The 24204-nt window shown below is 36.8% G+C and overlaps 1 protein-coding gene across 5 annotated transcripts in view; it reads right to left on the minus strand.

Annotated features, from left to right (window-relative positions):
* Lrp1b (LDL receptor related protein 1B) overlaps positions 1-24204 on the minus strand; it is a 1950932-nt gene that overhangs the window by 625568 nt on the left and 1301160 nt on the right. For all 5 annotated transcript variants that reach the window (XM_052726598.1, XM_052726596.1, XM_052726595.1 and 2 more), the window contains 2 exons: positions 14917-15091; positions 14096-14190 (listed from right to left, as the gene is read on the minus strand). In XM_052726598.1, the coding sequence (XP_052582558.1) occupies positions 14096-14190; positions 14917-15091 (270 nt within the window). The remainder of the gene's footprint in view (positions 1-14095; positions 14191-14916; positions 15092-24204) is intronic.

Raw genomic sequence — 24204 nt, forward strand, 5'->3', positions numbered from 1 at the left:
AATACACAGACGGCAAATGGGCCCATGAAAAGATGTTCAATGTCATAAGAAATTCAAATTCAGATTGTAATGAGTACTATTATGCGTCTATCAGAATGGCTGAACTAAAAGTTATTGGGGAAGCTAAGTGCTAATCACTGACATGCTACAGCTGGGAATGTGAAATGGTAGAGCCACTGTGGAAAACCAACAGGAGTAGCTTTAAAAGTCAAGTATAGGCTTGAGCCAATGGCTCGGTGGCAAAATCTCTGGCCCCACAGGCATGAGAACAGGACTTACAACCCCCAGATCTCAGGCAGGTAAAGCCAGGCAGAAATGACTGGCACCTGTAGTTCCAGCACTACCAAGAAGAGACCTTGTCTCAGTTAATAACGTGAAGAGCGATTGAAGAAGACAGCCAGTGTCAACTTCAGGCCTCCACATGCATGCACACATTCACTCACTTGCACCTATAGGCACAACTGTGCTCACACAAATGAAAACATGAATACACATGTACATACATAAGAAGCAACAAATGCATAAAACTTAAGAATATTATCACCTAAGGACTCAATAATTGCATATCTGGAGATTTATGCCAGAAAATATAACAAAAACTTTACAAACAAAAATTTGTGCTTGAATGTTTAGAGTAACTGAATTATAAATCGCAGAACTGTAACCACTGAAGTTTCCCTAGGGTTATGGAATGCTACACAGACAAAACAAAGAGCAAATTGTTATTACAAATGAAACAAGGCCAGGGATTCTACAGAAAGAAATCTGCAATGAAAATCCAGTCTCAGAAGATTGCATGACCACACTATGAAGCTTCATTTCTACGTGGGGAAGCAGAGGTTCGATGTCAAGAGGGAAGCGGAGGGAGTTACAAAGGGATAAGGTGAAGAGCTGTTGTGCTGGTAGATACAGCCATGTACACACAGCATCACATTCTATAGACCTGAATAAACAAACACAAAGCGAGACAAACAGAACTGAGAAATCTGAGTAAGGTGGGAAAACTGCACTGCAGTCGCTGTCTTGGTTGTGACATTGCATTGTTGGTTCTGTGTAATTTTCCAGCTGGAGAGCATTGCATAAAGTTTACAGGAGAGCTGTCTGCATTAATTTTTAAATATTTCTAAGACTACATTTACATAATTTTCCCATTCACTTTACTCCCAGCAACTTTCCCATGTTTTCTCCTCTTGTTCTCTTTCAAGTTCATGACCTCTTTTTGATTAATTTGTATTATATATATATATATATGAATATTTAAAATATACATATGAATTACTAAATACAAAAATACTACCTGTTCCGTCTGTGCAATGTTACATGTGTGTATATGGTTTTCAGGGATCACTATTTGGTATTGTATTATGAGTTGATATGCTCTGCCTTAAAGAAAACTATTTTCCTCTGCTCTCAGCATTTCTTAATTGCCTCTAGTTCTTTATCTAGGGTTGAAGACTTCTGGCCTTTTCCTTTCTGTTTTATCGTGTGTACAGTCATACCATAGTCCTTGTTCAGGTTATGTTTAGGCAATCATATTGTTCAAACTTCAAGAGTGTAACTTCTTTGACATTCCTAGGAAACACAATCTCACAGAAAATTTCCTGTTCCTATGGCTCCTAAAATCTTCCTGCCCTTTTCAGCAATGTTTCCTGAGCCGTAGGTTCAGGAGTTCTAATGTGCATATTTCCACTGTAGCTGGGATCTCCAACTCTGCATTTTGATTGGCTATTATTCTGTAATAGCCTCTCTTGATTATAAAGAGAAGTTGCATTGATGAGGGGTGTGAGCTACACTTATCCATGGGCATAAGATAAATATTTATAATGTAGTTAGGAAATATGTTGGTTTAGTAAAGAGGCAGTTTTAGATTCTCCTCCAGGACCCATCACCTCACTAGCTCCAGGTAGCCAGGTTTCCAGTACCAGTCATGTTCCGTATTGTTGAGTAAGCCTTGGTCCAATTAGAAAGCTGTTGGCTACCACCAAGGTATGTGTGCTGCCACTGTAACCTTATAGTGCCATGCTGGTCATTGTGGTTCACAGGCATCATATCCAGGTAGACTATTTATTGCTGTGGGATGTTCTGTATGGCAAATGTTTTGCTCTGATTGGTTAGTAAATAAAACACTGATTGGCCAGTAGTCAGGCAGGAGGAAGTATAGGCGGGACAAGGAGGAGAAGAATTCTGGGAAGTGGAAGGCTGAGTCAGAGAGACACTGCCAGCCGCCATGACAAGCCGCATGTGAAGATGCCGGTAAGCCATGAACCACATGGCAATGTATAGATTTGTAGAAATGGATTAATTTAAGATATAAGAACAGTTAGCAAGAAGCCTGCTATGGCCATACAGTTTGTAAGCAATATAAGTATCTGTGTTTACTTGGTTGGGTCTGAGCAGCTGTGGGACTGGCGGGTGAGGGAGATTTGTCCTGACTGTGGGTCAGGCAGGAAAACTCTAGCTATGATTTATTGCTTCCCTTGTTTAGCAGCCTTCATGCTACCTTCTTGTACCATGAAAGCTAGTCCTCAAGATAGGAGGCTTTCAGGTTAGACAAAGCTCAAGCTACGTTCTGTATTCAAAGTGTGTGGTGTCTTCAGCAACTGGGACTTACTTTCCACCTCTGGGCGGGGTAGTAGGTGGGGACAACCAAGGGCGGTAACAATAACCTATGATGTTTGAGGTGTTTCATAGACAACCCTGACTAAAAACTCAAAAGATTATTTTTCTGCATCATTTTTTTCAGGTACTAGTATTATTTACTTACATTTTATGTCTGCATTTACAATATTTTATAGATGGCAAATGTTTTCATTTTTTATGAAAGCCATTTCTATGCAATGATTTTTATAAATGCACTTGAATATGAAAGTATCTCATAAAGTTTTCCGTTTTTTGAAAGGCGCACCATCAACTGAATAGAATTCATCAATCTAACTTTTCCTGGACTAAACCATTTTCCCCTTGCCCTGTGATGTGCCCTGTGTTAAGTACTAAACAATACTGTGTGGAATATCTGGGAGGAGTCGATGGACTAATTTTTGTTGCATATCTTCTCAGGCTAAGATTCAGATCACTTCCATCACCCTCATATAAAATATTTTACTTTGCACAGTTTATTGTTTATATCAGGGATATTTGTTGTTTATGTCTAGGTGATTGATAAACATTATGAGCCTTGTGGAAATAATAAACGAAAAATGGAAAACCAGAATCAATGATAAGATTTTGCATTTTGTTTATGAGAACTGGTTTAATTTAAAAGTATTTTAACAGTTTTTATAGCCATTGTTTTGCATTTGTCAACGTTATAATTTTGTAGCTTAAGAAATTCAAAAGTAAAAATTGTAAAACACTGTTATATCATTCTATTGATTTTTAATTGTAGTTCCTGGCAATCTAATGTTGAGCATTCTCCTCAGTCATTTCTTTCCCCCCCCGTTCTGGATGCTCATGTAGCAGATTCAGTTTGTATACATCCCATGCTCATTCAAATCTTACTTTGGGTTCTCCCTCCCTCAAAGAACAAGACCCTCCCCCTCTTCTGTTACTTCTTTTTAAGTCTCAAATCTTGTTATTCTTTATTATTATGATTTTACATTACTTCTGAGTATGATTGTTTTGCTTACATGTATGTATGTCTGTGCACCATATGTGTGCCTGGTGCCAGAAGAGAGCACCAGATCTCCTGGGACTGGAATGGCAGACTATTGTGAATGGCTATATGGGTACTGGGAATCAAACTGAGGTTTTCTGCAAGAGCAGCCAATGCTCTTAACCACTGAGCCATATATCCAGCCCCAAGTTCCTGGTTTTTTTGTTTGTTTGTTTGTTTTGTTTTGTTTTTTACAACTGTAGTTTACAAAGCTAATATAGCAGAAAGAGGGCGCCCTTCTTTTTATTTAACCTGCTAATTACTGACTAATTATGACTAGTTTTAAATGATGACATCATAGCCTATTTTTTTTTAACAAAAGCATAGTTTTATGATTAAGGTTTTGCTGAAATTTCTAAACATTATTAATTTGGCTATAGCTTCTTTCTTTGTTTTTACTACTTCAGGTTTCCCAGTAGATACTGGGAATACATTATTTTGTTTTTACATCTTTATACTGTCCAGCACATAACACTAATGGATTATTTTAATGGGTTTTGGCTGAAAGGATGTTATTTGTAATTATCCGTTACTTTTTCCTTAATTGAAAAATTACTTTCCTGAGGATAGGTATGACTGCTTGATTTCAGTATCTGGAATCTAGAATGTACCACATGACATTTTTTAAGTAAGATTTTATTGTATGTAACAATTGAACAATTAGTAAGTGAATAATAATATTAGTGTACAATAAGTGCAAATTATTTGTCTGTATATATTAATAATTATAATAACATTGTCAAGTTATCTGGCCAGTGTTCCTATTTTTAATATTTTTGGTATATTTAGCTTTATATATTAACTACATTTTATACATAAAAGTGACTTGCTGAGAAGTGAAATTTCAGATACAACAGATCATTACATTGAGTAGAAAACAGTAGTTTTGTTTTTAATATCTTGCTTTAAAAATGATGGCCCTTTAATTCATTTTATGTCATAAAATGTTCTTGGAAACCTTACCCACGTATATATTATAAAATTTATTAACACAAGACATGGATTGCAATGATTAAATAATAGAAAGTGGTTGGCAGAGTTCAAGAAGGTATATTAGAAGTTTATGTAAATAATGGCCTACGATTGTGATTATATTAAAAACAAAAGAGATTACCAAGGAGCTAAAGTATATAGTATTCTAGATTCTTAAGAATAATACATGAAAAGTGATGCTGACTGACAAGGCAAGTTGCTTTCTTTCAGGATTACAGGATAAAATTTATAATCTGAGCACATTTTAAGAACAGAAACTACTTTATATGCCAAACTAAAATTTTCTGTCATATAAACTGCACTAAGTACTTAATTCATTCAAGACTGAGTAATAATTCTATTAAAAAACCTTCATTCAATATTTAATTTTTAATTCATCAACAGATAATTGGAATATTGGTTTGTATTTAAAAGAAATAAAGTATTCAGCTCAAACTGTTGTAGGCTGCAATCACTCCATCTCCAATAGCACATGTGAATAAAATGTGAGCTGGATATTTTGATATGAGTATGAATTTTTATGTGAATTATGTCACACATATAAATGGAGCAGCAATCAAGCAAAGAATCAGTAAATTACAATAACAACACAAGTCTACATTCTGGATAGTCCAGAGTGTCAATTTCCTACAATTAAATACTAGAATTTAAAGATTCAGAAATAATGAACTGTGAATCATAGTATGTAGAGGCGAGAGGATTTTTGCATAGTCTTGCTTGCTCCAAAAGCCCTCTGCTGTGCCCTAATTGGCTTCTATTTCTCGTGGGTAGCAAGGTCTGGAAATTTCTTCCTGCCCACGCTTCAAGGGATTCTGTGATATTTTTTTCCTGCTCTTCGCTTGAAGTAGGATGAATGAAACTTGGTAGAATGCTTCTCAATGAAATCAAGCTCTCGATGAAGGATGAATATGACTTTAGAAACATTTTGTTTTGATTCCTAACTTAAACTTTTGTTTCAAACACTAACTTCTTTCAAGGAGCCATAGTTTGTGAATGAATGAGATACCTGAATGACCCTCTAGAGACTGGCTGCTGTGTGTAATTAACATAAAAAAATCTGCAAGTTGCTTTAGAATTCTCAGTGCATAGATAGAAGTCACTGTGGATATTTTTAATTGCAAAGTGTAGCAGAGGTCCCAGACTGCAGTGATACAAAAGCATATCTTTGTGGTTGGAAGGAAGTGCAGCAACATTTGTCAGAAGCCAATGCTTCTGTACAGATATGGGATCTGCACTTCATATTCTGCAATATTAAATAAAGCATGCCAGCAATATCCAGGAGATAAAAATCACCAAACAGAGGCTTTCATCTCCTAGTCACCTTGTTCTCTTCATGACTATTGTCTGAGGAAAGTAGCAGGAAGGCAGAGAAGCCAGAATTTACTCAGAAAGGCTCATCATTAAATAATAGTTCTAATTACTTACAACGAGTAAGTAAAGCTATCAGTAAATAATGCAATAATAAATGTCCTTATGTTGTACTTCACGGTATAACTGTCATGCGCATCAGCAAAAAATGGTTGTATTTATTTTTTCACACATTAATACATGCATTCACAAGACCATAGAATTCCAATTTAGAAAGTGTCTCAGGGGACTAGTTCTGAAAGCACTTTCCAAGTGAAATACCGCAGCATGGATTCTTAGAGAAGTATTTCCTCATACAGCTTAACCTTGACTTTACGTTAAAAAGAAGTTTGTATGTAAAAGTACAAAACTATTTTATCAAGTTACTTGTCTCATAAATTTAATATTTCATAAATATAAGAAAAAGCAGTTATACTGATGATTTTTAAAAATAAAAAGATTGCATTATGAAATTCTTTATTATTTTGTCTCAATTGATGTAAATTATTGAACAGATTCTAAGAAATGGTTTAAGAAATAGTAGTTAAAACATTATGACAAAAGAAAATCAGATAATAAGCACTATGCTTTGAATTTATTTTAGACACTATGAAAACTGTTGAAAAAGATAAAAATATTACAACTAATAGGATTGGCATAAGTGAGGGATTATTGTAATAAATCTTTTTTTCTTTGTTTCCTGTGCTATGAGGCTTTATCAATAAGAGGATAACAATTAACGCAGTCTCAGCCTATTGTTTATTGTGTGAGATATCTCTGGTTGAGGTTTTAATCAAAGCCAAATGGTTAAGAGTGTAACAATGGAGGGAGAGGAATGAGCAAGCAAAACAAATGCCTACAGAACGTTTAGAAGCCAAGTCTTTCCACTTTTGCCTTCCAATTTAATCATGCATTTGTTGTTTATAATTTTTCACACTACTCTTTAGGAAAATGGCTGCATGGTACAAATCTACTAGCCTTCCTTGTTTCCTGCTCAGGAGTCAAGTGAACACATAATTACTGAAGACCTGTGCCAACCATTGAGCTGAGCTCATGCCACGATGACAAATCAAACACACTGTTCCCAAACATCCTCTCCAGTGGCCAGGGGACAAGAGTCAAAAGGTAAAATGAATTGCGCTAACAGAGTCTATTTGAAGAGGTTTCAGCCCAGTCCGAAAATTCCAAGGAGCCTTGTGAAAGAGTAACAGTTGTTTTAGTAGAAGACAAAACAATGGAAGAGGATGAAGGAAATCCATAAAAAGGCAGCCTAGGGTTCTGCACCTGACTGACAAGGAGAAGCAAAGAAGGGGCTCCACGTTGGTCCCAGTGATTTTAGTTGTAGGTTACAAACTACGAGGAAATTGCTGTGACCTATCTTGTTTGTCACCTAATAACTGCGACACTGTGGGAGTTAAAATTTGTCTTCTTTTTTCTATAAATTCCTCCACATAGGCATACACAAGATGTGGATTCCTCCTATCTCCTCATTCTTTTTTTCATTAAGATACAAATATTACAAGTAAAGGCTGTGAAATCTTCTTTGTGCCATCCATGGTACTTACTGAACAGAAGCTACTTTGTATATAAAAATGCATACTGAAGAAGTGTGAGCTGAAGTGAAGCTGTTAGCCTTCCTTCCTTCCTTCCTTCCTTCCTTCCTTCCTTCCTTCCTTCCTTCCTTCTTTCTCCATCTTTTTCTTTCATTTTCTCAATTTCAATACCTACATATTTCTGTGACTGTTAGTTACAAGTACTCTTTCAAACTGTTTCATTTTCTTTTCTTTAGCAAAAAAGAACATATTTTGATCCTTTACATAACATTCAGCATTATGTTACTGTATGGTAAACTCAATATAATAAAATAATTTATCACCTTCTATTCAGAAGTCATGGCTACTAAATGCATTACTGTCCACCTACCAGAGCTGGTTAATATTTCTTCTACATAAACTGTGTAAAACCTTATGGAAATCAGTGTTCAGATTACCATACATCAGTGGCTACATGTGCAAAAACACAAGTATGCAAATATATGTATGGGTGTAAGGACAAGTGTATGAATAGATAAGATATAGTTTGTTTTTAGAACTTGCAAGTATATTAAATATGAACCTGGGAGTTGCTGGGAATAAATTTTGTAGTTAGGATTACTATCTTTAATCAACCAGCCTTAAAAGAAAAGAAAAGAAAATTCTCAAAACTTAGGATGATCTGAAAGACTACTTTGAGTATAATTGTAGAGTCTGTAGGAAGATATTTGTCCCTGACCTCCACTTCCATCTCTCCATGAACATGTCTATACTGTTCTTCCTCACAGCCCACTAAAGAATGCTAGCAGTTCCTTCTTTTCAATCAGATACCATGAAAAATCCTGGCAATCAATCAATCAATCAATCAATTAATCAATCAATCAAAGAGTCTCTGTCTTTGCCTTTGTCTGTCTGTCTGTCTGTCTGTTCCTCCCCACCACACACATGTTCAGGCACACAATAAAGCCCACATGCACAAAGAAAAAAATATTAGCACTATTACTCTGCTAAAACTCTGAAAACTGTAGATCCAGCATTTAGAAATAGGTGGAAAAATAACATAGTGATGTACAAATTTATTTGTCAAGGTTATTTTAATACATTTTAAAATAAGTTGAACACAAAAGGAGCTAAAAAGGAGCAACTTAGTTTTGTAAATGACAACCCAAGGTGAAACCATATCTTATTGTCTATATACATGTGGCTTTATTGTAAGTCTTTGATACTGTAACAGCACCACTTCCAGAAAACTTTATGTGAGAAGAAAAAGATGTTAGATGCAGGCTGGTCTAGCTAAGTAGTAGACCTTTTGCCTAGCCTGTGTGAGTCTCAGGATTTAATTACTAGAACTATAAAACTAATATAAAAGCATTTCAGAGCCTTTTAAAAAATTTGTTTCAATAATATTGCTCACCTGAGAAGCCTCCTGAAAGATACAAAAACTCTTCACTAGAAAGCATCAAATGATTGCAAAACACCTTTCCTAAAATCTTGCAGTATTCACTGAGCAGAAATGATATTAATGGTCAACATCATAGCCAACTGACTATCTTAAGGACCTGCAGTAACTAGTTCTCTAAAGTTTAGTTATCATTTTGACCTTTCCTTCTCTCCTCTAATGCATTACTATCACTAAGATAAATTGTATTTTCTATGACACTAAAAAGCAAAACAAAACAAAACTCAGATGCTTTAAAAAGCAGGGTTATTTTGGTCACATTTGTAGGAGGTGACATTCTACAGGGTGAATAACACATCCAGGCTTATCATCCAGAATTGTATACTAAGAAGGTTTTTACCAGGTTTGATTCGCATCTCATTGATTTTAGCAATTAACTGACTACATGTATTTATTTATATTGTTTTGTTAGAAAATTACGCTATTTCACAGTTTTATACTAAGAAAAGCAATGATTTAATATCCCAGAGCAAGTGTACATGTTTCTCATGGTAGACAGCTAGAGAAAAGCTCAGGCAGAGGAGTACAACAGCTTAACATTTTACAAAAGTGTTGTTTTGAATTCTTATTTTAAAGCAATTGTTGGCGACAAAAACAACTGAAAGGGAGCAGGTATCCAGCATTTGTCACCACAGTGAAAGTAACATTCAGTGCACAGCATCACATGAAGCCAATGCAAAGTGCAAATAGAAACTCTCCCTCTCCTCGAATCACCCTCTCAGTCACCCTCCCTTGTTCAACTCCCCCACTTGCCCTTTTTCTCTCACCCTTCCTCATCCCTCCTTCCAGATAAATGTCCTTTATAACATGCAAGCTTTTTTTGTGGAGTTTTTACTTTAATATTTCAGTAGGGGTCTGGCTAAGGCAAAGTCTCCAATACTGAAACAAGCATATACATTAATATTTTGGTGTAACCTATGATTCCCACATTACAGTGTAAAGAACTGATTTCTCATCATAGCTCTCAGTCCTGCACCTTCTGGGCGGCCTCTGACAAACTGCAGCTGAACCTCCTCCATCCTCTGCTCTGCCTTCTTCACAGAGGATTTGCATTTCAGTCTGCCACAGATTTCTAACACTCGCCTGAATTTCAACTATGTACAATTCTCAAAACAAGTAATACAAAAAAGAGAGCTAGGAACTACATTGTTTACACCAAAAAGTTTGTTTTAGGCTACACAAAAGGCATTATTTTAAACCTTCGTGGAACTGCACCTAGTATAAATTACTACTATCAAGAATAAGCTAAGCCAAGTCAGTATATTTCAATATTCTTAAAAGAATATGAAGAAACTATTGATGAAAAGGTTATAATACTTTTTTTCATCTTAAAAATATTCTATATACATCTCAAAATCAAACAATGATTTTCTATTGTACATTTTATAATTTTCTTACTTAATATAAAAGCAAAGTCAAGTTATTATGTCTTTTTGAAGAGGTACTATGAAATTAGAAACAAGTGTTATAATTCATGCCTCACAGAGATATAAAAATGCGGGAAAAGAAACATGGAGGTAAAGAAACTACATTAGTACACAGAGATACCTGTTACATACTCTCTCTTAAAATAATTTTTTGAGATTTCAAAAATGTTTTGTAGGAACAGCTCAAGAATGTCAGCACTGTTCTGTTTTTAACAAATCAAGTGTTTATAATGATGCAAAAATTTTCAGATTAAAAGGACTTGTTTTTCTGTCTCGATGACAAATATCTTTCCTCCTTGCCTCTGAAGTAGTTCAGAGAAAATATGATGAATTGACACACCAGTTATTTCTAGCTAAAATCATCTGAGGAATTCTGGTTTTCTTCATTTGGATTGCTGACCTACTCTGTCCCTGTGCAGCCAATCTTCCATCCACAGTGTTTGATGGCACTTATCCTTCATGGATCAAGGTAGGATAAATCTGATCACTACAAAGTGGAAACTTGGTTACAGTGAATCTGAATAAATAAACTCTGAAGTAGTAGTTGACTTCTGTCTCATAAATCCCATCTGCACATATCTGTTAGAAACACCTCTACAAAGCACGACCATGGCACAGATTTCCCCTGTTGCACATTCCGTCTGCATTAGCTGTTCTTTGTCTAAAGGTAAGTATCATGCTCGGACATTTCTTTGGACTTCACAATTACCTGAAGACCCTCATGTTCATGTGAATTTAGCCAAACTTTTAGAATTTTCTCTTATTAATTAGCTCTTGTGCTAAATAGGATCCTAGACCCAACCAAAGAGCACTTAAGAATTTAGTAGGCTTATTTATACATCTCTATTCTCTTCCATTGATCTACATGTTGGATTTTGTGTCAGCACTGTGCAGATTTGTCATTGTAGCTCTATGCTGTAGTTTGGGATTGGGCACAGTGAAATGTCTAGCTCCACCCTTCCTTCTCGTATTGCTTTGGCTATTTTGGATTTTGTATGCTTCCATGCAAATTTACAGATTAACTCTTTTAGTCCCATGAATTGGAATTGGATGGGGATTATATTAAATATGTAGGTAACTTCTGCAATAAATTTAGTTTTATATTATCGATCATTCCCTAAATATGGAAAGTCCATCCATCTTTCTGTCTTTTTCAGTTCCTTTCTTCTGTGTCATAATGTTGAATCCCCTCGTAGCTTGTGTTAGGTTTGCCTACCACATACTAAGCAAGTACTTTCTACTAAGCTACTGAATGTTATATGTTGATTTTTGTATCCTCCTATTTTGCTAAAGTTATATTACAAGTTTATGAGTTATTTTTGGTGAAGTCATGAGGACCTTTCTTGTGTTGAAACATATTTTACATACAGCATGCACTGGGAAGCAAAAAGTCTTTTCAGCAAGTATTGAAACCAGACAGTCACATACAAAATACTGGTAGAAAATCTGTATCTCTACACTGTACAAAGTGAACTCAAAATGCATCAAAGATATTAACATAATTCTGGAATTCTGAAACTTCTCAAAGGAAATGTAAATAAAACATCAAGTATAGGTCTGGACAAGGACCTTCTAAAAGGGAAATATCCTTGAGAATTGACAAATAGGATTGATGATATTGGAAATAGGATTGATGATATTGGAAATAGGATTGATGATATTGGAAATAATAGGACTGATGATATTGGAAATAGGATTGATGATATTGAAAATAGGATTGATGATATTGGAAATAATGGGACTGATGATATTGGAAATAGGATTGATGATATTGAAAATAGGATTGATGATATTGGAAATAATGAGACTGATGATATTGGAAATAGGATTGATGATATTGAAAATAGGATTGATGATATTGGAAATAATGGGACTGATGATATTGGAAATAGGATTGATGATATTAGAAAGCTCTTGCATGACAAAGGAAACAACTGTCAGAGTGAAGAGACAGCGAGACAGTGGGAGAAAAATTGTGCTAATCACACACTGGAAAGAAGGTTACTATACAGAAAATGTGAACAACTTCAAAAATTAAGCATCCAAAAAGCCAAAATATCTAGTCAATTCATGGCCTAATAAATTGAATTGATGATTCTCAGGAGAAGAAATAGAAACTACCAACAAGCAGTGGGAAAAAATATCCAACGGCCTTAACCATGGAAGAAACGTAAGGGAGGTGGCTCAGCCAGTAAAGCACTTGCCACATAAACATTGAGACCTGACTTCAGTACCCAGCACCCATGTAAAAAGTCAGGTGTGCTGGTGTCCACATGTAATCTCAGAGCTGAGGAAGAGCCTAGGGGCTTCTTGAACATCCAAGCCTCGTATCCACAGAAGCCTTGAGTCCTAGGCTCAGACACAAAGTGGACAGTTTCTAAAGCTGAGGCTGACATCTGACCTCCACATTTGTATGCACACATTTTCTCAAACATATACATACCCTCACACATGAAACATATGCAGGTATACAGACAAAATAAATAATATTTAAATTAAAAAAATCAAGAATAGCGTTATTGTATGATTCAGCTCCATCAATCCTGGGCATGTACCTGAAGGACTTTAAGTCAGCCTAACACAGCAATACTTGCATATCTGTAGTTATAAATAGCTTACATTACTTAGAAAAACCAAGACAGGGAATGTGGTTAGAGGTTCAACAGAAAAACTGATAAAAACAAATGTGACACATAAATAGAACAGAATTTTATTCAGTCTTTTTGGCTTTATGCAGAATATGATCATGGCATCTTCAGGGGAAAAAGATGGAACCTAAGATCATTATATAAAGTGAAACAGGCCAGACTCCCAAGACAAATACTACATTTTCATCCATACATGGTATCTGTATTTAAATATCCTCATCTGAGCATAACATAAAAGTGGAAAGGGATCCATGAGAAAAAAGAAATTGGTCTAGAGAGAGGTGTTCCAGCTAAGTTTTGTCAACTTGACACAGGGTAGAGCCATTTGAGAAGAGAGAACCTCGATTGAGAAAATGCCCCCACCAGACTGGCCTGTGGGCAAGCCAATAGTGTATTTTCTTAACTCGTAATTGATATGGGAGGACCCAGCCCATTGTGGGTGGTGCCACTCCTGAGCAGGTGGTCCTGGGGTGTAGAAGACAGTAAGCTGAGCAAGCTGTATTGAGCAAACCAATAAAAGCACCCACCCATGGCCTCTGCATCAGTTGGTTCCTATCTCCAGCTTCTGGTCTTGATTTCCCACTCTGACTTCCTTTGATGATGGACTGTGATGTGCAAGTGGATAACCCCTTTCCTCCACAAGTTGCTTATGGTTCTGGTTTTCAGTGCAGTATGAGAACCCTAGCTAGGATAAGAGGGGAAGGGTACTACAACAGAATACAGGAAAACACAAGGAGGAGAGTGGCAGAGTTGGGAAGACAGGGGAGCACGTGGAAGCAAGCAAATATCATAATATGCACACAGGAATCTGCCACACAGATGCTCAGGCAGGCTGTGTGCTAAGGAAGTTTAATAGCACCCCCCCCCACACACACACACACACATACACAAGGCATCTCATATAGAGAAAACCGGTTCTATGGAACCAAGCAACTCGATCTAATTTATGTTACTAATCTGTAATCTTTTCAGTGTTTAAAGTCATGCAGGTGTATCACATTAAACCTGTCACTATTAATATTTTAAAAAAAACTTACCAACTGGTTCTTTTTGGTTCTGAAAGAGAATCTTGATATTACTTCCATCCATATTTGCCATGTTTATTGTATTTCCATCTGTCCAGTACAGTTTCCTTAATTCAAAAGATATGGATTGAATATTACATGCAGGTCCATTTATTGAAAAGTAGCATATGGCAAATAATAAAGTAAGAAAACATATTCTGGGCATAGAATTAATTCTTTTTTCAAAAGGCCTAAAAGTGTTGGGCCCCTGCGCATTTTCCTAGGAGGAAAGCATCTCTTCTGCCGTTTTCCTTTCTTTGAAAGAATTTTATCTTATTCTCATTTTCCTTCTCCATCCAAATCTGATGCTTAACTAAGACTACAACAAACTGCTTTTATTTTGTCCTTCATCAAAACTGAATCCTCTTGGCTGAGAAGGAATTAGAATCTGTAGATGGGAAGAAACTCATTTCATCCGTTCCTCCTGAAAACTTTGGTATCACACAGGCTCCTGAAGTCACCAGAGACAAGAGCAGGCTGACTTTGCAGTGACCAAGCAGTAAGGAAACGTTCACAACCACCATTCCAGTGAAATTGCTTTTCCTCCACAACTCTTTTTGTTCTAAACTTTCATTCCCTAGAAATACACACTAATGAGAACTTGTAAATTGCATTTCATTTAGATAAAAATCTCTCACCAGAACTCTGAATCTCTGTAACAATTTCCATACTCACATTTACATTTTGACTAGATCCTCAATACCTGTATCATCTGAATTAAACAATCATTTTCTGTAAAATCTGAAATAAAGTACAAAATGTAAAAAAAAAAAAAAATTTAAATCATACTTTACCCCCTGACTGGGTGAGCTGCCAGGCACTGCGGCTTATCGATTCCGTGGATAATTGAGGTTTTCAAAGAGCCATCTAGCCTGGCCACATTAATTTGTGTTTCATCAAATTCTGAGCTAATCCAGTATAAATTACGTGAAACCCAGTCCACTGCTAACCCTCTGATGCTCTGAATATCTGCAAAACAGGATAAAGAAAATGGAGAGTGACCGAAGGTTCACATACACTTGGCTCCTCAGGTAAGTTATGTTCTGTCTAAGGGAAAACCTAATTTACACTTTAATTTGTCAGCTAAAATTGTACAAGATTGCAATCTCATTCCCTTATCAACACTTCTTAAGGTATGCATAATCATTAATGTCTAACTGCTGAGGCATTAGGAAACCTGAAGCAACAATTATCGTCAAAATTAGAGTAACAGTCCATGATTCACCAGTCAGCCTTCGGAACAGACTCTGGTAGACACTGGTCTTGTGGGAAGAAGTGACCACGATTTGAGTGAGAATAACAGCTCCTGCAGTTGGTACCACACAGGTCTGGTTAGGAGAGAGTACTGTGTGTCATTAACAAATGAGCTGTTTAATGTTTTAAGTGCTGACTTGTTACTTATGCGAAATAAAATACTTCAACCTTCCCCAAACCAGCAGACTTGAACACCTTTCAACACAGACAATTATCAGGAATGTAATGGAATAGGAGAACAAAACTAAAGGCATTTTAACACTCCTCCAAATGTTGACTCTGTAGTAATGACTTAAGTATAGAGTTAGTGCTACTAAAGAGGGCCTCTGCACTGTTTTCCTTTGATTAGTGAGTTGGGCATCTTGAAAAACAATCCTGGGGATGTGTTTTAAACACCCAGGGGCATTTTAGAAAGAGAAACATACTAAAGTGAACTGCTACAAATCATGGAGATTAGTAATGCATAGTAGGACTGTTTTAGTAATTACTCATGGCATTTGAGAGCTTATCTCTGGACTTGTCTCTTTTTTCACTTTATTTTCTAGTATTTAGTACTGCCAGGGTTCTTTAGTCACCAGCTCCTTGACCTTTCGGTGGACACATGAAAAGACAGAATGATCAGTGAGATGTGGGAAGGGTGGAGGTACTGAGGGTTCAGGTGGTCCTCAGGCATGAGCTTCCTGTCTTACTGACCAGTCAAAGCAGCTGCTACTTCACTCCAATGGAATCAATACATCTTCCCACTCACTGTAAGCTAGCAAACTAGATTTTTTATTTTTTAATGGGAAAAGTCAATTAAAATAGAAAACTCCAGACTTACAAAACTTGCTAACAAAGCAGAAGAGGACCAGGAGTCCAGTGATTGTGCGGGGGCTGTGGAGCAGTGAGGTGGGCAGGGCCTGGCTACTATACTTGCAAGGTCAAGAAGCCTTTCTTCAGTCTGCCTGGCCCTCACAGTGCTGGCTCCAGTCTCACATCCCCAGCCCCTCCCCTGTGTAGGGCTCCCTCCTGTCCCTGGTAAACCTCTGCCTTCTGAATGTGGGCTTACGTTAGAGTGCAATTGCATACTTTTAATTTTGTTCTTCTTGTTGTTGTTGAGACAAAAATAATACATTTCTTTACAAATAGACTTTCCTTCTTTCTCAGGGTGCACTTCCTCCTGTCCCACCCTCTGGAGCTCACCTGCTTCAGAGAGGTAGTGCTAACAGAATGAGGTTTGGGGTCAGGCTCCAACCCTGAGGCCCTGGTTCTTTGTTATCAGTGTCAGTTATGTAGGTTTTTTTTTTTTGTTTTTTGTTTTTTGTTTTTTTTTTTTTTTTTTTGCAACATCTTTGTTCATCTTAACCTGAGGCAACATACAGATAAAGGATTTCTGAGAATCCTTTGGAGGATGTAATATTGTTTTACTAGAAGACATATTTATAAAATACTTTTTAAATCAATCTGATGCTCAGAATATTTTAAATTGCTTACTAATTGAACCAAATATATGGACTAGAGAGCGTACATCTCTTTAATTGTAAAGCAAAACTCTTACATATGTTACCAACATATATTTCCAATATGTTGAAAATTTCCTCAGACATGTGCAGCATACATTCAACATAAAGATTTGCAGTGACTTAGTAAACGCTCCATCTATAATCTGGAATTATAAGGGCATATCAATTATCTACAGTACTCAAGTATAAGGCTAAAATGCCTGAGGCTGAGGGTGTTTTTTGTCTGAGCACACCACAGCCTCAATCAGAACTTTCTATCTTTGTGATTGTTGGCCCCAGATGACATTTTGGGTTACCAGCCTGACAGGTAAAATCAAACTTGTCTTTTTTTCCCCCATAACTAAAGCCCACAACTCATTGTTTTAGAGGACCCTAAAACTGTTCATGAAAGAAAAGTAGTGATGTGAAGAAAAATAGTTTAAAAAACCACTGCATCTTTCTTCTTTTTAATGAAAATATTGAAACAATGTATTTTGACTCTTAACATCTGTTTTTTGATTAAGTCACTACAATGCCTTTGAGCAAGGTTCTCAGAAAGTTCAGTTTTCCTCTGTTTGGGAAAAACTCACTTTCTTGAACTAAACACAAATGATATAGTCTGCAAAGTTCTTCCTTATCACAAAAGTCTCTGGTGAATGATAAATGTTAATTTTCAAATATATCAAAATCACAAGACAGACAGATGAATGGCTGTATATTAGACACACAGAGAGAGACATACACACAGACACACACAAGATACACACACACACACACACACACACACACACACACATAAACACAAATGCATGCCAGCTAAAGCTATAAAGGTAAGTAAATGAGAGTTTAGAAATGTGGTAATCATCAAGACAAACCCCACACAAGAATCATCATTTTTTGTGGAATATTTGCTGCTTGGGATAATGTAACTCATGAGTGTGAGAGCAAGACAGAATGACCACAGGATTAAGAGAAAGATTTTATAAATCATTAGTTATAAGTAGGTGGGGAAAATCATTCCTGTTTAAAAAAAAGAATTTTTGAAAAAAAAAACATTTTGCTCTAGATTTTTCTATCATTTCTTTAGATATATGCAAGTGTCAGAATATCTTCATAGGGTTTATGCCTTGAGCAATACACTCCTAGGTATTGGCAAGAAATTCACTTGTCAGGTGGGAGATTTAAATTGATTGGAGATAAGAAGAGCCTCATTTTTTTCTATAACAAGAACAAATTTTAGTCTTTTGTTGGAGAAATGTCCTAAGTAATGCTCTCATATTCCCGTAGGTGAAGTCCATTGTGATAGTAAAAAGGAACATGATAAAATATCCAAACAGATACAATGTAAGAGCAAAGCTAAAGAGTAAATCGATCAAGAGTCCTCAAATTCAAACACTGTATGTAGAATAATCAAAACCAGCAGTTGGACACAGTTAACCTGGTGAACTGGAAAACAAAGAGAGAAAGTTTAGCCAGAGTAACTATGGGGAAGCTAGAAGCTGGGTCTGGAAGACAGAAGGAGTAACCCAGGATATTTAATCAATGCTTTCAAAGGGCAGCATATAAAAGGAGAAGCAAGCATATTGAGATAATATTGGAGTTTTTCTCCCACTGGAATAATAAAAGGCAAAATCCCATAAAAGACAAAATGAGAATACTGTGAGAAGATGCAGGGGTGATTGCAAAGACACGTGAACAAATACAGAAGCCAACCAGATAAACTTGAGGGTTATCATTATATATATATATATATCATGGTGAAGCTGAGAGTAGGCTAGTACTAGTACAGCCAAGAGAAGATTAATCCGTGAATTTGAATATTGTGCTGGCTGAATTACCTTAAGTTATAGCTGAACAGCAATAACAAAAGCTGATTCAAAAATGAACAGAAGACTCGAATAGAAATTTATCCTTAGATGATATAAAAGTAGTCAAAAGAATTTGAAAATGTGCTCAAATATACTATTCATAAATGAAGGAAAAATGATTGAAAGAATGATCAGACACCCCCTACTCCAATAAGAATGACAATTGTCATGAAGTTGGGTAGGTAGGAGGTGGGAGGATCTAGGAGGAGTTGGGAGAAAGTAAAGAACATGATCTAAATATATCATATGAAAAATTGAAAATAAAAAGTAAGTTAATAAAAATGGCAGGTATCAAAAAGACAGTAGGATTTGTAGAAAAGAAAACCCTTGTTCATTGATGGTAAGAATGTAAACAATTAGAGCCCTGTGCAAAGCAGTTTGAATTTCCTCAAAGCTTAAAAACAGAACCACAATAAAATCAGCAATTATATCACTGTGTATCTAATCAAAATCAATGAACCAGCATTCTAAGACATAGTTCAAGTCTCATATTCATTCTCTACTCTTTATATGATCCAAGAAATGGAAACACAGAAGTGACTAGAAACTGATGACTATTAAAAGAAAACGTGGTACCTATGAATAATGGGATACCATGTAGCCAAAGATGATAAAAATCTTGTCATTGGCAACAAGATAGATAGAACTTGAGATTATAACACTAAGTAAAATAAACCAGGCATTGGACTGACAAGTACGACATGCTCTCATTCATTTTCAGATCCTAAAGTGGCTGATGTCATTGAAGTCACAGTTAAGTGGAAGTTAACAGAGGCTGTGGCAAGTGGAAGAAAGCATCAGAAGGTTTGATCAGTAGAACAAAAGTTCTTAACTTAAATGATAAGTTCTATGTGCTTTAACACTGAAGGTTTTCTATAGGTAATGACAGTGAACTGCACATTAAAAAAAAAAAACCTAGAAGAATTTTTGAGTGTTTCCACCATTAAGAAGTGATACATCCCGCCGGGCGGTGGTGGCGCACGCCTTTAATCCCAGCACTCGGGAGGCAGAGCCAGGCGGATCTCTGTGAGTTCGAGGCCAGGCTGGGCTACCAAGTGAGTTCCAGGAGAGGCGCAAAGCTACACAGAGAAACCCTGTCTCGAAAAACCAAAAAAAAAAAAAAAAGAAGTGATACATCCCATGAGATTGATAAGTTTACCATGATTTAAGTGTTATATGCATCAAGATTTCACAAGGTACCACAGAATTGTGTAAATTTTCATATGTTACATAACAGCTCAAATAAATGTAAATATTTAGAATTAAAACAAATATAAAAACAATAGCAGATTAACAAATATTGGGAAATCTTGGTGCCTTTGTGTGCTGATAGTAGGGGTGTGAAAGTGAAGGAGCAGGATGGTGCTACCTCAAATCAAAACAAAAGAGTTAACATACAACTCAGGAATTCCACTTTTTACTCTCATTTTGTGTGAAAGGATCTTATGCATCTCAAGGTGACCTCAAAGTCATTATGTAGCTAAGACTGATCTTGAACATCTGATCTACTTGCCTGTACCTCCTAAGACTGGGATTACAGGCCTCTGCAAACATACATAGCTAGCAATTCCAGTTTTCAATACATGTAAAGGAGAGATGAAGTCTCAAAGGGACTTTGTATTATAATGTTCAAAATGACATTTTGGAAATAGTCTAATTTAGAAATAACCTGCATTGACTACTAGATGAATAAATAAACAGGATGCACTATAAACATCCAGTGAAATACTGTTCAGTCTTGAAACAGACAAAAATCTGATGTATGCTAGAACATGGAGGGAACTTGAGGATATTCTGCCAAGCAAAATATGTTTGTCACTAGAAAGATGGCTCAGTTAATGTACAACTGTGAGGACCAGAGTTTGGATCAGAGCACCCAGTTAAATGCAGAACGGGCCTGGCATACTTTCCGTACTCCTAGCATGTGGGTAGTGAAGACAGAAAGTCTTCAGGACAAGCTAGGTAGCCAGAGAATCCCAATTAGCAAGTGATTTTGTCCAAGTGAGAGACTCTGTTTGCAGATCTACAGTGGGAAGTTCTGATGTTTGCTGTAGGATAGTCTTTCTGTAAGCTGTGAATATGTGTTGCTCTCATTGGTTAATAAATAAAGATCTTTCTCTAATGATGAGGCAGAATAAGGTTAGGCCATACAATCAAACTGAAGACTACAGATGAAGAAGGATGGAGTTGGGGCAGATTCCAGCCTACCACAGGGGAAGCAAGAAGTATAGAAAATGATATAACAAGTCACAAACCACGTGGCAATGCATAGATAAGAAATATGGGTTAATTTAAATGTAAGAGCTAGTTAGTAATAAGCCTGAGCTATTGGCCAAATATTTATAATTAATACAAGCCTCTGAATGATTATTTGGAAATGGCTATAGGATGGGGCAGGATTGAGAAAAGCCTCTATTTATAGATGTTAAACTCTCACCTCTACATATATATGCAAACCTCTGCGTACTAATCTGGATGTGTCCTCACAATGCAAAAACACATACAACACATATATTCTTATTTTTGATTTTGGAGGAAGGGTCTTGGTAAACAATGCTGGCCTTGAACTCTTGATCCTTCTGTCTCTATCTCTTTAGTGCTAGATGTACACCATCACAAAACACTCAGTATCAAACCCGGGACTTAATGCATGCTAGTTAACAAGTCTACCAACAGACCCACATTCCAGCCCTAGGTTAATTTTTGTTTTGAATTTAGAATATTTCTGTAGATTTCTAATATTATCCCTGCCTATTATTTCTCAGTTTCGCTATCATTGCAATTTCCACTTGATGTATCTTTCCAAGAGTTTAGCTCACTATATCACCTTTAAATCTTACCTGTGGTCCCCCATTTTATTAAGGGAAAAAGAAAAAAAAACAGCAAAACAATTTCTTACTTTTTTATAATCTCTTGGGGGATATGATCCAACATGAAGTCTCTATGGTGTATAGCTACTTTCTTTTTTTTTTTTTTTTATTAATTTATTTTGCAATACAATTCAGTTCTACATATCAGCCACGGATTCCCTTGTTCTCCCCCCTCCCGTCCCCCTCACCTTCCCCCCAACCCCCCCCCATTCCCATCTCCTCCAGGGCAAAGCCTTCCCCACAGACTGAGGTCAACCTGGTAGACTCAGTCCAGGTAGGTCTAGTCCCCTCCTCCCAGGCCGAGCCAAACAATCCTGCATAGGCCCCAGGTTTCAAACAGCCAACTCATGCAATGAGCACAAGATCTGGTCCCACTGCCTGGGTGCCTCCCAAACAGATCAAGCCAATCAACTGTCTCACCCATTCAGAGGGCCTGATCCAGTGGGGACCCCTCAGCCATTGGTTCATAGTTCATGTGTTTCCATTCATTTGGCTATTTGTCCCTGTGCTTTATCCAACCTTGGTCTCAACAATTCTCGCTCATATAAACCCTCCTCATTCTCGCTAATTGGACTCCCAGAGATCCACCCGGGGCCTAGTCATGGATTTCTGCATCCAGATCCCTCAGTAGTTGGATGAGGTTTCTAGCACAACAATTAGGGGAACTCTCCTCCACTGCTGGTGGGAATGCAAGCTTGTACAACCACTTTGGAAATCAATATGGCGCTTTCTTAGAAAATTGGGAATCAATCTCCCCCAAGATCCAGCTATACCACTCTTGGGCATATACCCAAGAAATGCTCAACCACACCATAAGAGCACTTGTTCAGTTATGTTCATATCAGCATTGTTTTTAATAGCCAGAACATGGAAACAACCCAGATGCCCTTCAACTGAAGAATGGATAAACAAAATGTGGTACATATACACAATGGAATACTACTCAGCAGAGAAAAACAATGGCATCATGAGGTTTGCAGACAAATGGATGGATCTAGAAAAAATCATCCTGAGTGAGGTAACCCAGACTCAGAAAGACAAACATGGTATGTACTCACTCATAGCAGGATACTAGACATGAAACAAGGATGACTTGTCTGCTACTCACATCACCAGGGAGGCTACCTGGAAAACAGGACCCCAAGAAAGACACAGGGATCACCCAATGACAGAGAAATGGAATGAGATCTACATGAACAGCCTGGACATGAGTGGGGGTAATGAAAGGCGAGGGTTGAGGGAAAGAGAGCTTGGGGGAGCGGGAGATCCCAGCTGGATCAACAACAGAGAGGGAGAACAAGGAATAGGAGACCATGGTAAATAAAGACCATATGAGAATAGGAAGAAGCAAAGTGCTAGAGAGGCCCACAGAAATCCACAAAGATACCCACACAACAGACTGCTGGCAGTGGTCGAGAGACAGCCCGAACTGACCTACTCTGGTGATGGGATGGTATAGCTACTTTCTTACCAGGGTCTCCTGAAGGTTTCCAGATCTTCATGCCTATGGATTCATTAACTGGGAACCCATATTCCCCACGGCCTCCTTGCTTCCTCTTGACTCAGTGAGTACCTCAGTTACTCCATGTCAGAAATCAGTGTGAACTGTGATCTAGTTTTCTAAGTGGCTTCCCCATGGTACAGTCCTTATTACTCTTAACCTTGCATTGCAGTTATTTAGTCACATTGAGGTATACTGCCACATGTGATGCCCCTTTAGTTAGTGAAATGTCTTGAACTTTTTAATCTTTGAATACAGAGCATTTCATAAGTCTAATGCCTGAGGTGTGGAACCTAGAAAATGCTATAGAGTTTCTTTAAAATCCTGCACATTAGAATGAAATTGCATACTCACTTTTCTAATTGAAAATATGAAAAATAGGCATAGACAGTATGGTCATTTACCAGATTTAACTATGTATGCAAAGTTCTCAATGGGCAGAAGTTGTTGGCATCATTATGGTTGTTTTGGTTTCTTTTCCTTTCTTTCTTTCTTTCTTTCTTTCTTTCTTTCTTTCTTTCTTTCTTTCTTTCTTTCTTTTTTGCATCACAGATATTGATATTATTCCACCACAAAAACTTTCTGGGTGAACATGAGAAATGTAAAATTCTGTCCAGTCATCAGTAAGCAGCAAATGTCCCATAGCTAAGCTTTCTAATGTTTCTAAAGTCTAGAAAGCACTGTTATTATGGACCTGTTCTCATTACCTTAATTCTTTCTGTATTAATTGTTAGAATAATTATTATTTTCAAACCATTATTACATTTAATACTTTGCAATATATAGAGAGAAAAGCTTTGCTTCACATTGACAAAATAATTGCTATAAAAGTGGATGAATAAAAAAATAAAAAAGTGGATGATATTTCAAATATGAATGAACAGTTACTAGATAAATTCCATTAGATTCAAAGTTCATTGAGAATTACATATTTAGATGAGCATGATAGTACTTACTGATAGCTTCAATGCTATGAAAGCAGAGGCAGTAGAACAGTAGAGAAGACACATAAAGCTTCTTTGCCAATAAAAATGAGTTTTTCCTGAAAATGATGTGGACTCTCATAAACTTGCCACTGTATGTCTAAAACTCTTTGCTCACATTTCAG

The sequence above is a fragment of the Peromyscus californicus genome, unplaced genomic scaffold, assembly GCF_007827085.1.
Source record: "Peromyscus californicus insignis strain IS unplaced genomic scaffold, ASM782708v3 Scaffold_7__1_contigs__length_154581171, whole genome shotgun sequence".
Classification (NCBI taxonomy): Eukaryota; Metazoa; Chordata; class Mammalia; order Rodentia; family Cricetidae; genus Peromyscus; species Peromyscus californicus.